This window comes from Mixophyes fleayi, chromosome 3 (assembly GCF_038048845.1).
Source record: "Mixophyes fleayi isolate aMixFle1 chromosome 3, aMixFle1.hap1, whole genome shotgun sequence".
Taxonomy (NCBI): Eukaryota; Metazoa; Chordata; class Amphibia; order Anura; family Limnodynastidae; genus Mixophyes; species Mixophyes fleayi.
The window spans coordinates 238,420,339-238,436,882 of NC_134404.1; the positions used below are offsets into that span (position 1 = coordinate 238,420,339).

General features: G+C 36.9%; 1 protein-coding gene across 2 annotated transcripts in view; it reads left to right on the top strand.

Annotated features, from left to right (window-relative positions):
* The window catches only part of ARID4B (AT-rich interaction domain 4B), a 184,491-nt gene that overhangs the window by 147,891 nt on the left and 20,056 nt on the right, over positions 1 to 16,544 (top strand). For both annotated transcript variants that reach the window (XM_075203321.1, XM_075203322.1), the window contains 2 exons: positions 1,108 to 1,192; positions 1,782 to 1,983. In XM_075203321.1, coding sequence (XP_075059422.1) covers positions 1,108 to 1,192; positions 1,782 to 1,983 — 287 coding nt within the window. The remainder of the gene's footprint in view (positions 1 to 1,107; positions 1,193 to 1,781; positions 1,984 to 16,544) is intronic.

Below are 16,544 nucleotides of genomic sequence, written 5' to 3' on the forward strand. Positions count from 1 at the left end.
TATATGAATAAAAGTATTAGGTGCATATTGTACTCTAAATCAACCAATGTAAATGAGATACCATGCATGTCGTAGAGCAGCAGCTTTTCAGTATGGCACTCCCTCTTTTCATAGGTTTGCTCAACTTTAATTTAGTAAATAAAAAATGTGAAAAAATGTCCTCTATTGTGTTACCTTATGGAGTGTGCATACCACGCTGGAATTAGAAAGGCAATTTATCCCTCATATAATGCAGTAGGTTGTCTAGTTTCCTAAATGGTAAGTCTCTCCCATTTTTTTGTGACCTTGGTATTCATGGCAAACTAGGACAAAAAGATTACAGAAAAAGTAGTAGTAGTAGTAGTAGTAGCAGTAGTGTGTGTGTGTGTGTGTGTGTGAGATCAGGGTTTCAAATGTGTAAAGTACATTCTTATTGGAATACCTGCTACTATTCAGAAAGATATGACAACTCTTTATTTTCAACTGCTGACTCAATGTTTGTTTTAGTATATAAATGGAAAATACTTTATTTTTTGCACAACTTTACAGAAACTACTGTGCATTCTAGTCTAGAGCTATACATGTATTTTCTTAAAATGCTAAATCTTCTGAAAAAAAAAAACAAGGTATGATTTATGTGGATGCTGCCCAGAAATATTATTGATATTAAAGTCAGAATTTGTTAAGCCCAACAATGCCTAAATAGGCTCAGCTCAGGGGTGAAAAAAATGCCATAGCAGCAAAGGGGTTAAATCTTGAAAAAAAAAGAATTATATAGCCTATTTTGGTACAGACTTATGCATATGTTGGCAAATTAGACAAAATTTGTTTGTTAGGTACTTGGGTCAAAGTGCCAGAGTCAGTGGGGCCCAATTAGTCCAGCCATATCTTCCCCCATCCACAGACATCATCAGAATGTTTCAGATCAGCTGTCAATTGGTATTATAAAAGAGTCATTTTGTTACCACATATGCTACAATTTGCAGCCAGTTATGTCTACAGCTGCTTAACTGACCATTAAAATCGCAGCATGTGTGGGTAAGAAAGTAAGTAACACTTTTGGAAAATATTCTGATTATATTTTGGTTTCAAAATAAATTTATTATTTTTTTTCTCTTTATCCTTTAGATTTGATGAGTTTAAAAAAGCTGATAAGATCATCAGACCAGCAGATAAAAGTGTACCAAAAATAAAACACAGAAGAAAAATTAAGGTATTGCTTTAAGTATTTATTAAATAATAATTTATTAGGCTTAGACACAATTTTAGAGTTCTGTCAACAGTGTGGATCACAAATCCATCTTTTTTTGACATCTATGAAAAAATAATTTTTATATGATGATTAAAGAAGCATTATGTGCTAAAGACATCAGCGCTCTTTTATATTGAAATATTTGCCCTCCCCACAGACCAATGCTTGACTACAGTTGATACATCTGAGAAATTTCAACTCCTTTGCAAACCAGGCAAAGCCAAAGCATATGTTTTATTGGCAAGTTGTTCTGGTATCAAAACATGAGTAGATTGTTTTTATGTTGTAGATTTGAACACATGCTAATCTGGAGGACTATATAGGCCAAGACATATTAGCATTTTGATGTTCTGTGTGTACTGTATATACTTTGCACATTTTTACTCTATATAAAATGAATATTTATTGTTTTCCTATAGAACTGTATATTACATACTACTACAGTCTTATATGTACTATATCTATTTCCTGGATAGCACTTCCAGCAAAGTATTGTATGGCCTAAAACTGTTATTTTTGTTTGCTTTTCTCCCATTTTCTCATTTTACAGAATAAAATGGATTCAGATCACAACAGATCCAAGACAGAAAAAGATGAGAACTGCCCCAAGCAATGCAGACTCTTCTCAAGACCTCTATTCCAGCCTTGTGATGTGGACAATGAATCTTCCTTTGATTCTCCAGAAAGTAAAGTCTCTGGACAAGGTCCCCTAAAACCATTAGAAATTACTTCAATTTTGAATGGTCTTCAAGGTACTTGTATAGAAATGCTAAATGCAACATTATCTATGTCATTTTGTATACTTTAGTGTTGTTATTCAATTCATATTTTTATGTTATGTGTTATAATTATGGTGTATATGAACAATATAGAGGGAAGACAGATAGATAGCATATTCTACATTTCTTTGGCCATACGTAAAGGAAAATAATACAAGGTCCAAGCTGTAGGCATTTATTTTTTAGTCTTGGGGCAAGCAAATTATGTTTAAGGCACATAGCATTAAACGTTCATGTTATTGGTCCTTATAGTTAACTAAAATTATGTCATTTTAATAAGACTAAAATGATTTACTGATATTTGCAATTATTCAACACATGCCTTAACATAGCTGAAGTCTTGGTACTCTAACAATTGGACACTGAGATTCTTTACAATCAAATGCAAGAGAAATCATTATTTTTTTGAACCTTTTTCCTTGAAATCAAAATTTATAGAGAGGTAGAATTAAATAAAATTCATATTTTGTTTAATATATTTAAAATAATAGTATTGAAACCACCGCCATAATTGTTTTAATATATGCCAGTAATTATTATTAATAGTATGTATTTATATTGTAACAGCATATTATGTTGTGCTTTAAAATTGGGAACAATTTTATAACAGGACAAAATGCACTGTTTATTTTTACGCTGGCTCACCCTCCCCAACATTCCCTTAGCAGCTTGAAAAAAAAATCTTTCAATTAGATCATGTGATGCTAATTTTGTGTGCAGGAACTAGAGATGAGCGGGCTCAGTTCCCCGAGATCCGAATTTAGCCTATCCGAGTACCGAGCCGAGCACGCTCGGTACTCTCCCGCCCATTCGGAATCAAAATCGAGGCAAAACGTCATCGTGACGTATTCGTATTTCTGAGCTCGGTTCTCGCGAGATTTGAAAAGCATAAATACCAGCCTCCACAGCAATCCATCGCTATTTGACAGAGGGAGAGAGCAGGGTTAGGTCACCGGCTATATCAGCGCAGGGACAGAGCAGTAATTGGACACATTATTGTTTCTATTCAATACAATTCTAATCTTAATACCAATTGTTACAGCAGTAAGAGGAGGATAGAGGAGGGTTTTTTTTGTCAATTTCTGGCACTACAAGTGCTTTTGGGGTGTCCCATATTCCCCAGTGTTTTACTGTAATTTTTCTGGCTGTCAAGTCATATTTGTCAGCAGTAGCTAAAACAATTTGTAGCACTACAAGTGCTTTGGCCTCATTAAAATGGATTCAAAGCAGTTCACATATGAGCAGAATCAGCAACTAGGTTCTGTCACCAGTCCTGATGGTAGTGTTCCCAGTATGTCATCTGGGAAAGGTGATGTCAAACTGCATAGTCTTTTGAAATCAGGCAAAAAAACACACACCCCCAAAAAAATTACCGTGTTGAAGTGAAAAAGAAGTGTAATTGAGGAAAAGTTAACTGCCAATAAAATAAAAAAATTGCCAACATGCCATTCTACACACGCAGTGGCAAAGAAAGAATGAGGCCTTCACCTTTCTCTATTAGTGGCAGATCCAAAAATGTTACCGAGCCTTCTTCTTGTACGGTCACTCGTGACCAAGCAACACCAAGTAATTTGGAGTCTACAAGTGGTGCACAACTACTGTTACGCGTCAAAGCCGAGCTGAAAGACATTAGAGGATAATGTATGCTCTGAATGAGAAATGACACCAATCCCTGTGGAGAGTCCATCCAGCAGTGGGATATCTAATCGTGAGCATTCTGTTAGTGTACCCATAAAGAAGGGGCCTTTCAGCAGTTCTGGTGATGTGTGCCTGAACAGCCCGAGTGTAGCCGGTGATACACAAATTGAGGATGCCACTTTAGAATTAGAGGAGGATGAGGAAGAGATTTGTGTAGGCGACGAGGGCACTAATGAGCATGTTGATGAGGATGAGGTTGTTTGTGTAAGTCCTGCAGCAGTTCTGGCACGTGACAAGAAAAAGGCCATTGTCATGCCTGGCCATAAAACAAAAAAATTCACTTATGTGTGGAATTATTTCTACCCCAATCCAGACAATTGTATAGCCATTTGTAGTGTATGTCAAGCCACAGTCAGTCGAGGGAGGGACCTTAACCATCTTGGAACCTCGTCTATGTTACGCCATTTGACGAGAGTTCATGGCAAAGTGTTGGGAAAAGCTGAAAATTCTTCCAAAAAAATTACAAGCACTCCATCTTTAGCTAGGACCCTCCGGTCACCGACATCCAGACGGCTACAAAATACACCCACCACACCATCCTCATCAATATCCTCAGTAGCGCTCGGAGTTAGCCCTGCATCCCACTTATTAGGACTGGATTACTCCTGCACTATTATTGATTCCTCTGAAGAAAGCGTTAGTCCCACTGCTGCTGCTGCTGCTGCTGGGGGTGAATCATCAGCCCAGAGGAAGGCCAAGAAAAAGAGCAGTGCTACATTTCAACAATTAACTGTGAAACAATCATTTGCTAGGGGAAGCAAATATGACAGCAGTCACCCAGTCGCCAAGCGAATCACAGACGCCATGGCTGCCATGTTAGTGTTAGATCTGCATCCAATATACACCATAAACGCAGCTGGTTTTTCACAGTTAATTGAGGTTTTGTGTCTGCGTTACAGAATTCCATTGCGATACCATTTTTCCCGTAAAGCTATTCCACAACTGTACCAAAAAGTGTGAACAAATGTAGAGATTGCGCTGAAAAATTCCATTCTGCCCACCGTCCACTTAACCACAGATATTTGGATAAGTGGAAGTGGTCAAATCAAAGACTATATGACTGTGACAGCCCACTGGGTTGGTCATTCACCTTCACCAGCAGGAACAGCAGCAGCATGTACACCACTACGTAACATTTGTCACAGGCAGGCCACTCTTTGTATCACCGGCTTCACTAACAGGCATACAGCTGACAATTTGTTACGCAAACTGAGAGATGTGATTGATACATGGCTTATACCACTTGGACTCTCCCCAGGATATGTGATGTCTGATATTGCCAACAATATAGTGCGAGCATTACAGCTGGGTGATTTCCATCACATTCCCTGTTTTGTTCACACCATCAACTTGGTGGTGCAGATCTTCCTACGAAATAACCGTGAGGTGCAGGAGATGCTTTTGGTGGCCCGTAAGATTTCAGGCCATTTCAGGCATTCGGCCACAGCATGTAGGAGATTGCAGCAGTTCCAAGAGCAGTTTAACTTGCCCTGCCACCAACTTAAGCAAGAGGTGGTAACTAGGTGGAATTCCACCCTGTAAATGCTTCAGAGGATGGAGGAACAGCGCAAAGCCATCCAAGCGTATTGCACAAGCCATGACATTGGGAAAGGAGGGGGATGTATTTCACTCTTGCACAGTGGGGAATCCTTTCAGTGCTATGCAAGGTGCTGAAACCATTTGAAGTTGTGACGTGTGAAGTGAGTGCAGATTCTGCTAGCTTGAGCCAAGTCATTCCTTTAATTAGACTATTGGAAAAGCAGCTTCAGAAACTGAAGGAGGAGATGAAAGCAAGCAATTCCGCAAAAGTATGTTGGCCTTGTCGATCAAGTACTTAATTCGCTTCACAATGATCCTCGAGTTATTAAGATCTTGAACTCGGATCACTACGTTTTGGCCACTGTGCTTGATCCAAGGTTTAAGACCTACATTGAGTCTTTGCTTCAAAATGAACGAGATGTGAACTTTTGCAAGGAGCTATTGCTCAGCAAGTTGTCCGCTAAACTGGGCCTTGGCTTGACGACGTGTCCTCCTTCAGTTTCTCAAGCAGTTACTGCTCGTAAAAAATTTAATTTTCAAAAAAGAAGCAGGGAAGACACAGGGGGCAGACCAGAACAGTTTAACATCTGGGCTGGTTTGAAGGATTTTTCAAAAAAATGTGTGACCTTGCCCATGACTCCATCCAATATGAGTATTAACATGCAAAGGATGGTGGAGGATTATTTTCAAGAGGTAATTGATATGGAAATGTCAGACAGTCCCTTTCCTTACTGGGAAGAAAATCAGGCAATTTGGAAACCCATGTACAAACTTGCTTTGCAATACTTAAGCTGCCCACCCTCCAGTGTGTACTCTGAACAAGTGTTCAGCACAGCAAGGAACTTAGTCAGTGATCGCCTTAGAAGGTTACTTCCCAAAAATGTGGAAAAAATGATGTTTATAAAAAATGAATTACATCTTCCACGAGGAAGGCCTTCACCATCCAAGACATCCAAGCACTGACTTTTCTCTAATGGCGGATTCAAGCGGCGATGAATTGATAGTCTGTGATGATGACGACGTACACACTGATGAGGGTGAGGATGAAGCTGAAGATGATGACAATAACATCTTTTTAAAACTTTCTATTTAAGTGTAGGGTGCAATCTACCCCCAAAGAGGAAAGGGACTTTGGGCATTTCCATATCACGTACCGTCTTGAAAGGCTGCTGTTTGGGCAATTTCTCCTTAAGGGTAGGGTGTCATACACAGAGTGACCCCAAACTGGCTTTGTCCATTTCTCTTAATATTGTACAGTCTATAACGGCTGAATTTTTTTGTATTTTATACAAGTGGAGGGGGGCCTAGAAAGACAGAAACCAAACTGGCTTTCTCCATTTCAATTAATATTGTACAGTCTATAACGGCTGAATCTTTTGGGATTTTCGACAAGTAGAGGGGGGCCTAGAGAGACAGAAACGAAACTGGCTTTCTCCATTTCAATCAATATTGTACAGTCTATAACGGCTGAATTTTTTTGGATTTTCGACAAGTGGAGGGGGGCCTATAGAGACAGAAACCAAACTGCCTTTGTCCATTTCTTTACATATTTAACTATAAGTGTAGGGTGTAATATACATCCAAAGATGATGGCTGCATTGCCAATATGCATAGATGGAGAGGAAGACAATCTGGTTTGTGTGTAGAATTAATGAAGGCCTACCAGGAATTAAACTGTTTTTTTGATAATTTATTAGCTTTACAACTACATTACTTATCCAAGAAACAGGTGGAGCACTAAATTTGGTTCTTTTCTGCCCAAAAACATTGATTTTTGAACAAAATAGCAGAATGAAACCAAACAAAACAATGGCGGTTTGGCAAAACCAAAACACGACGGTAATCCAGATCCAAAACACGGGGGTCAGTGAGCATCTCTAGCAGGAACACACTAAGTGCCAAAGTCTGAACCTTCAATGTACTAAGGGCAAAGCTCTTCTGTAAACCTTCTTGAAATGAAATCCAACACCTGAGGGATACTAGCCGCAACTGGATTGAACACTGGATTTCCACCAAAGTATGAATATTTTCCAAGCTCTGTAATACACTATGGAAGATTTGTTCTTTTTTGCTTGCAATAATAATTCAGTCACCTTGTCAGAGATCCCTTTACTCTTGAGCATGAAGTGAAACAGGATGGAACACATACCCCAGTGCCTCCATGTCTGTTTATTTAAGTCTCCTGGACAAAACCATGTTACAATGCAAGGGGTGCAAATTAGTATTCTGTTTTGCACATAAGTTAAATACTGACTGTTTTTTCATGTAGCACACAAATACTTGATAGCTTATTTGTACACTGACATTTAAAGTTGATATTTGGTGCTACATGAAAAAACAGTCAGTATTTAACTTATGTGCAAAACAGAATACTAATTTGCACCCCTTGCATTGTAACATGGTTTTGTCAAGGAGACTTAAATAAGAAGTTTCTTAAGTTAAGATCCTTAATGAATAAGGCCCTCCATGAGGAAATGTCTTGCATGTGCAAATTCATTAACCTCTGCTGTTGAAACTTCCTCCTTGAGTGTCTGGTAAACTGCTGTATAATGCTATCCTTTGCACAGAGGATGACAGAGTTCATGATTTCACAAAAACACTTTTCTTGGGTATCACTCAAAACTCCACCTTGTACCCCTTATATCCCAATCCCAGCGATCTTGTTTAGTGAGTGACCAGGCCTCCACATACCTTGTAAATCTGCAACCGAAAAGGCCTGCTTGAAGGTTGTTTTAGCCAGGAGTCATTGTGAATTTCTTAGTCTACTTCATTTCCTCTAAAGGCAAAAAAGAGCTGCCTGGATGCATCTGCCACAAACTGTCTAGCATGCAGGTTGCCAGGACGATATGTTTGGGACTCTATAAAATGAGGTCTTATAGAAGAAGCAGAAATGGTCTTTTGCGATTCAGTGGCAAATGTTGTAATTTACCTTCTGTGACTTACTGAACCATGGCATCCAGTTTGTCACAAAAAGGAAAATCACCTTGAATAGGAAGTGTTGTTAAGCAATATCTAGATTGTTGATCTACTGCCCAGAGATGCAGCCGAAGGGCTCTCCTAGTCATCACTGTTGAAGCTACACTTCTGGCAGGTTACATGATTGTATCGAGTGATCCTTTACAGAGGAAATCCATTCCTAATGTCATGGTTTCCATATTTTTCAACAAGTGTTAAGTACTTACTTTTTCTTGGATGTCCTTATACATATTATCCATCCAGATTCAGAGTGCACGGGAGACCGATGCCATGGCTACTTCAGGTTTAGTTATTGTTCCTGAGGATAAATAAAGCTTTTTAAAACCTTATCCTTTTTTTCTATCCATTGGGTCTCTTAGTGGACCTCTATCTTCTAATAGGATAGCGTAATTTGCAAATAGGTCACGTTACCTGATGACGCGCCAGCTACAAGCATCTTTTGGATTTCCTCTGTTTAGACAGAGTACCAGCTTTATTCACATTTTCTACCTAATGGTAACAAAGAACGACCCAGGGAGCCACTCCTGTCCCGGTGGACATGCCCACAATATGAGACAGAAAGAAAGATATTTCCCAGGAATCATCGGTAAACCCACATAAAATAAATAAATAAAAAAATGAATACACTCACAACTGCTTTACTCAGCTTTGAAGAGACAGGAAAAAGTCAATGAAGGGTGGTGGAATTACACTATATACCTGTGGGGGTGTCAGCTTTTGTTCCTGTCTCTACACTGCTGATTATGGATTAACTCATATGTTAGGTCTGCCATGGAGTCTTAGAAGGAAAAGTGCTTAATGGTGCAGCAAAAGTGACCCAGAGGCCAACTGTCACTAATTTTATGAGCAAGTTTAAAAAATGTGTCCTTGTATTTTTTTCTCCTTGCAGACTATTGTTTTATTCTGACCAGCTGCACAGTACTGCTTCTCTTTCTATACATATTTAAAGGCTAAATAATCCAACTGAATGTGTAGTTTTTCTAACACAACCTTCTTTCTAAAGCTTTCTCCTTTACTTTCCATGTTACAGGTGGTGATTGTTACCCGTAACAATCTATGATGATTTAATTTAATTTTCAGTGCATGTCAGGGTAGCTCAACTGCGAGCATTAACATCAATGTGTATTAGCAGTTAGAATTCCATTATATACAGTGGATCATATGGAAAGGGGGAAGGGGGGGGGGGGTTCATATTGAAAACGTGAATCAGATTTTCATCACCATATATTGACATACCCTGGGGTTTAGCACCACTTGAAATACCTTCTTGTTGTTTGTCTATGACAAAGACAGTTTACTGTTATAAGTACATAGACTGTAGGTATGTCTAACTTAAAGAGTAATGTAGCTATAGGAAGAGGTTCTATTATAAAATATTTTAGTTAGTTTGGGAAAATACTACAGCAGACATGAGTGGATAGTGGAGTTAATTCTTAAAGTTTAGTTCCACTTTTTTTGAAAAAAAGTTCCTAGCAACATCTGTTCCAGTAATCATTCTGAAACTTTCACATGTCATAATAATGTCACTCGGAACCAGTGCATTGATGCAGCTGGGGATTGATGGACATGACTGAACACAACCTAGGGTGGAGCACATTGTGTTTTCTTTGGTGGAGGCCTGGTTTATTCCGTGTACACGGCAGAGTAGAGTAAGAAGGGACCCACACCAAACTGAAATAAGGATCATTAGGTTTGTTTTGAGAAAAGCTATTTAAAAGCTTAAAACAAACATTGTTTTTTTAACTGTTTGTTCTTATCCTTCATTGTAATATGTTAATATTTCATAAAGTATCAACTGTGCACAGTGTAAGCTACCATTTAGTGATATGTACGAATATGAGGACATAGTTTATCAATGCACTAGAAACCAATACGTCATGAATATAGGATGGGCCTCGTATATATTAGTCAGGCGGTGTTTCATTGATGTTACTGGTTTTTAGCAAATTAATAGACTGCATACTACTTGATTTTCTTTTTTATGTTTCAGGTCCACTTTAAATAGGAGTATTTAAAATAGAAATATTAACTTTCTGGCTGGTCATTTGTTTATTTTATGCCTCAGCTACTTTGCATGTAGCTTAGAACTCCCATGTGCGTTTTCCTAGGACAGTCACATTTTTTTCCGCTGGAAATTTTAATCTCACAATGCTTTTTCCCCCCCTAATTACTTTATTTGACACCTTAAAGGAGGCAGTGGTGAATTTTATGATTTGAGCAGGCTTCAGGTCACACATGTTTTTAATTTCATAATTATTTGAACACAAGTAGCTCACAGTAGCAACTTGGCCCTGTAAATTATTTTCAAATGTTTGACATGTGCTCAGTAATCATACCAAAATGGCTGACAAGTATTAGCAAATGTTCCAGTTAATGTAGCATGCGTAATAACTAGAGTGGTGTGTATTATCAGCAGATTAGAGAAAGATTGTGAATTGTATAACCCAATCACCTAATAGAAAGTGGAATTGTTTTGCTTAGTCAAAGTAGAATCGCATTATTATGCGTTCATAAAAGATGTGTTTTTGTAGAGAAAGCTTTGAGTATAGCCTAAGAACAAGGTAACACATTCTAAAGTATTATGTGAGTCCAGTAGTAACTGTTGATTCCTCTAGCCATCTTCATAACATAGTTGACCTTATGACTCTTTATACCAACTGGTCTCAATATGCATGTAGTCTTCTTTGAATTCTTAGCAACTGATTTCTGTTGAGATGTGTATATTTGACAACAGCAAGCTCCACCTCTGCTTTAGCATCTTGAGTTTTCTAAGTTGCCAATGTGTCAAGTGATTTCCTCCTGCCTCTTAAATCTTTTCACATTTTAAAATGATTGTCTTCTTGGCACCCTAGAATAAAATCTTGATATTCTCATTTCTGTAGTAGATCCAGCAATCCTTTTAATATATCTCACATCTGCTGTAAGTGTAGACACATGTATGGGAAGAAACAAACACAATAGTGCAATATTGCTATGGGACAAGAAAACTGAAACTAAACACCAAGGAGTTAATCCAAAAGAAAAGCAAAGGAAATGTGTGTTTCTCTCCCAGAGCATAGCCACTCAAATACATCCATTAGAATTGCACTCACATAAACACTGCAGAAACAATATTTCAGTAAAGGTTTTTTAGCAAAAAAAACACCCTATTACAGTGGTTCCCAAACTTTGTCAGTTCGCGGCTCCTTTAGGGGGAATTCAATTGACCGCAGGTGTTTTTTCAACACTGCGTGAATTCATTTTAATGCAGTTTTCACTCATTTCTGAGTGGGTTAACTTTACCCGCGATTCAATAAAATTTTTAACGCATTGTTATTTTTGCTCAAACTGTCCTATCGCGCTCAAGTAGAAGATCTATTGAAAGTAAAGGGTGGGTAGCCATGTTAAAAGCTATTGAATTGTTTTTTAACGCTGCGTGTTAAATAGGCCACTATGCTGTTTTATCTCGTACCTCTTTGGGATGTGCTAAAAATAAAAAGTGTTTTAAACCAAAAAAACAGGTAATAAAGGTATACAATTGAACAAAGTTGTTTCTTATTATATTTAAAAATTAAAAGGATGAAATATAGTTTAAAAAAGCATGATTTATTTTAAATAGAACAGACACACTTTTTTTTCTAATCACTTGAGTTGACAGTGGTGAAGGAGAGCATTTTTGAGAAAGAACTGTTGGCCGAGTGATTTTTTTTGGGAAAACCAACTTATCCTGCAGTTATCTGAAGTGATTTCTGCTGTATTATCGAGTATTTCCAAGGACACGTATCGTATTGTGTTGTTTGTCATTTAATTAGCTAAATATACATAGAAATTTATCACTTCAACCAAAGTAATATCCTAGTAAACTAGTGCGTCTCAGAGGCCCATTCTTCCCCTTCACAAACAGGCCTGACTCCCTACATTTTTGGGTGTAAAGAAATAGTTAATTGTTTAGTTTAGTTTAGTTTAATTATCCTTTCTTTTAGTTTAGTATGGAGGAGGGAGAGCCTGTGGGAGAGAATGGTGGACAGGCAATGGCAGCATTGTCAACTGAGGCAAGTAGGACTACAATCCCCAGGCCACGTCTGTACCACAACAGGCGCTTCCTTGATGGATTGCCCGAGGAGGAGGTGAGAGTACTTTTTCGCCTATCCTTCTCAAGCAATTTACAATCTATATGAGATTGTAAAAGAGGACCTGGAACCTCGTACCACTACTAACCGAGCAGTCCCTGAACTTACCAAACTGCTTGATACTTTACATTTTTTGGCTTCAAGAACATTTCAGCCCACCTTGGCACTTATTGCCGGGTTTTCCCAACCCACCTTTTCTAGGATCCTGTTCCAGGTCCTAAAAGCCCTCAAAAAGCACACTGCAACGTTTTATTAATTCCCGCAGTCTGCCAATGAGTGGTGTGAGCTCAAAGCAGATTTTTATGCTTTGGCTCAAATTTCCAATGTGCTGGGTGCAATTGATTTTTTTAATGATGAAAAGAAAAATGCATCTTAAATGAATGTATTACTGACATCTAATTTTTATTTTCTAAGATCTCCCATCCGATGAAACGTATCAGCATTGAGCCAATGTTTTCCGTAGATTAGTAACCAGAGATCTGCTGTCAGGTGTTAAAAAAAAATAATACTACATTTTCCATAACTTTGTCAAAATTAAAAAAAGGCAATTTTAATAATATTTCCTTCAACTAAGTAAACAGTACCTATCTGAATTCGTCACGTAAACTGACCTCGCAGATGGAAAGGAGTCATCATGAAATGGTTTTGTGACAAAACAATTATTTTTTTCATTAATAAAGTAAAAAAAAATATAATTGTGTTATTAATGTTAATATACATGGTTCCCCAGCGCAATACAGAGTGAAAAAGATGTATTGATACACGATGCAGATGTTGAAATATAACTGTATTAAATGGCAAACAGGCAAAAAAAACAATACATAAACAAGAAATTTAAGAGGCAATGTTTTTGTAGACAATAATCATGAGAAGTTTATGATAAAACAAATGGGGGCTAAGGTGTAGGAATAAAGTCCATAAGTCTTAGGCATCCGGTATAAACACACTGACCACTGGATTCCAATTCAGGGACAACAAATAAAAACAATTGGTTGGCGTCGGCTGAGGAAGTCTCAAAATATACTGGCTCCAATCTTCATTTGACTCGCATTTTGTAACAGGAAGTTCCAGCCAGTCACGTGTACGGAAACCGTTTCCGTACACGTGACTAGCTGGAACTTCCTGTTACAAAATGCGAGTCAAATGAAGATTGGAGCCGGAATAAACTTTCTGGTGTGAAATTGCCGTTTTAGAACAGAAGACCTCACGTAGCAAAGATGATGCTCCCCATGAACTAGAAAGTCAGTATATTTTGAGACTTCCTCAGAAGACTGTTTCTTCAAAAGAATCATAAGATCGCCGACGCCAACCAGGCGCATGCGTGCAACTCACTGCACTTATTGAACTATCCCAGCGAGTACATAGGAGAAGTCCACGGCCCTGGGGGATCTCTACAATTGGTCATCAGTTCTACTCGACAGCAGCGGGACGTGGCTACCTGGGAAGGAAGGTAAGTGCACTACCCACCCTTCCCAGATAAGAGATATCAAAATTGTTTTTATTTGTTGTCCCTGAATTGGAATCCAGTGGTCAGTGTGTTTATACCGGATGCCTAAGACTTATGGACTTTAGTCTTACACCTTAGCCCCCATTTGTTTTATCATAAACTTCTCATGATTATTGTCTACAAAAACATTGCCTCTTAAATTTCTTGTTTATGTATTGTTTTTTTTTGCCTGTTTGCCATTTAATACAGTTATATTTCAACATCTGCATCGTTTATCAATACATCTTTTTCACTCTGTATTGCGCTGGGGAACCATGTATATTATGATTTGCTCTACCTAGGAGCCTTAGACCAACTCCTATCCCTCTGTTCCCCTGGCTGCCCCACCTCACACTCACGTGGGAAGCGCTGATCCCCCAATTGTTTTTATATATACAGTGTTATTAATGTTATTTTATTTTTATTTTTTTGTTTATCAGGTAAACAATATTAAAAGTGTAATTGTTTATTATTATATATTAAACCGGAATGTAATTGGGTTACAAAACTGCAAGTACATTTTTGGGAAAAAAAGTGTTGACCAAACTAAATTAATCCAACTTTCATTAGATGATTTCAGCCCAAAAGAAGAGTTAGCTACAAAACAAGGCTAATGTTCTAAACTCTCCTATCTTTTGAAAAGTGTGTTAAATACAATTTTTGGAATAAAAAGAAAACATTCCTGAGTTACTACAACTATTAACAGATTCAATATGAAAACATAAATCAACTCAATGCAGCTTGAATTTATGTAAAATCTTATATGTTCTGTAAAAGTCAGTTGTGAGTTGTTGTTTGATAATTTTAATATTAACCCAAAAAATATAATACATTATTACAGTAACTACAACTCTTAACAGATTGTAGCAGAAAATATACAAATAGTCCCCTCTCGTTGCAAAAAAATTTCAGAGTTAGTAGAACTGCTATCATATTATTGATGAAAATAGAAGGGGTTATCAAAGGCTGTGAATTGTGAAGAAGTAATATAAATTGGTGTCGGAGTCATGGTAATAACATGGCAAAGTAGTTTGATCATTATTTTTTATTTGGTACTCTTGTAGAAATAAGAAAAACTTGATTTTGATTGAAAAATCTTACATTACAGTGTACTGTTTTTCATTTTTACAACAGAGAAATTAGTGTTTCCAAACATATTTGGTAACATAACAAGCTGCACAGCAACTAGTGGGTATGGTAGTTATTGTAGGTTAAGAACACACATGACGTTTAGTGTGCTCTGGATAGGGTATGTTATTTTTATATTTAAAAAAAAAACCATGTAAAATATGAATGTCCCGTGCACTGCAGTAAACATTTATTTTGTAATCCGCTCCCAGAGTGCTTTGTGTAAGTTAATCATTTTAATCTAAATAGTGAATTGTTTAAAAAATTAAGATAAAGTTTTGGACATACAAGTTATTAAGTGTGTAGCCGTGCTCCTCTTTGCAGAATTACATTCAATATGATAAAAATGGTTGAAAGAGGCTGCACTTATTTTTAGAAATAGAAATATCACCTTCTGTCTCCAACCGTTGTCCTTAGGGTTACATTTATTTTCTGAAACTATTAATCAATCAGTTTCTAAATAAATGTGATAATGTGATTGACATAATAAAACTGGAACATTTTTGTCAATAAGGTGTTATTGACATTGTCTATCGTGAATACTCTTTTCACCTGTACATTTTTTTACCATTGAAATCCAGAACTACATTGTTGAACAGGCTACTTTACTGTTATGTTTATGGATATATAAATCATTTAGTTATTTTAATTGTGCAAGTACTGAAAGGTTGCTTTTGTTACAGCAGATTACAGATAAATAAGCATCAACCTTTTTTTAGATTTAACCAAACCGCTATAGTACTAAGGATTAATGATAGAGATTACACCCAAACTGATTTTGGAGCTATGACCAAACATTTACCTACTGAACATTGACCTCTATTATGTGAATAGGGGCAGTGGCCATCAACCGTTTGTTTAAAATACTGGAACTGAAAACTACACGTCTATAGTGAAAACGTCTACCCCCACTACTGTAATCAGACTTTTCACCCAATTTTTTTTTTTACTTTATACTCGTTTGTGTTGAGGTGTATATATCTATTAAAAAAAAAATCTATTTTTTAAAAAAAAAAAATTATTTACTATAACATTTACAATCTTCTATGTCGGTGTCTTTACTTTGCTTTCAGTCAATTGTCAGTGACATCTACGTATTCTTTGATGATATCTCTAACAAATCAAACAGAAAATATGTTAAATCTGCACTGAGTTCACAATTTTACAGTAACTATTACAATATAGAGGAGTTAGATGTGTATTTATAATAAATCATTGGCGGTTATTAAGCTTTTGTGGTTGATATAATTCCACAATTTTTTGGGGCATTTTTTTTTAGGAAAGCTATATTAGCTATGTAAACCAACTAATATGTTACCCAAACATTGATATTTTTTTTAAACAAAAACAACGTGTACATTGCTGTTTCACAAAACTTTTATATTTTAACTTAATTTAGAAGTAGTGAGGTATCCTATGCATTCGCATCTGGTAGTGGCATTACATATGCATGGATATCTCTATTTGTAATACGTAAAAATTTACATAATTATAACCTTCAATCATTACATGCCTTCAATGCTGTCTTCAAGGATTTTTGCCACAAAGGATAAAGTTTATAGTCTGCCTCATCTATCTATCTATCTATCTATCTATCT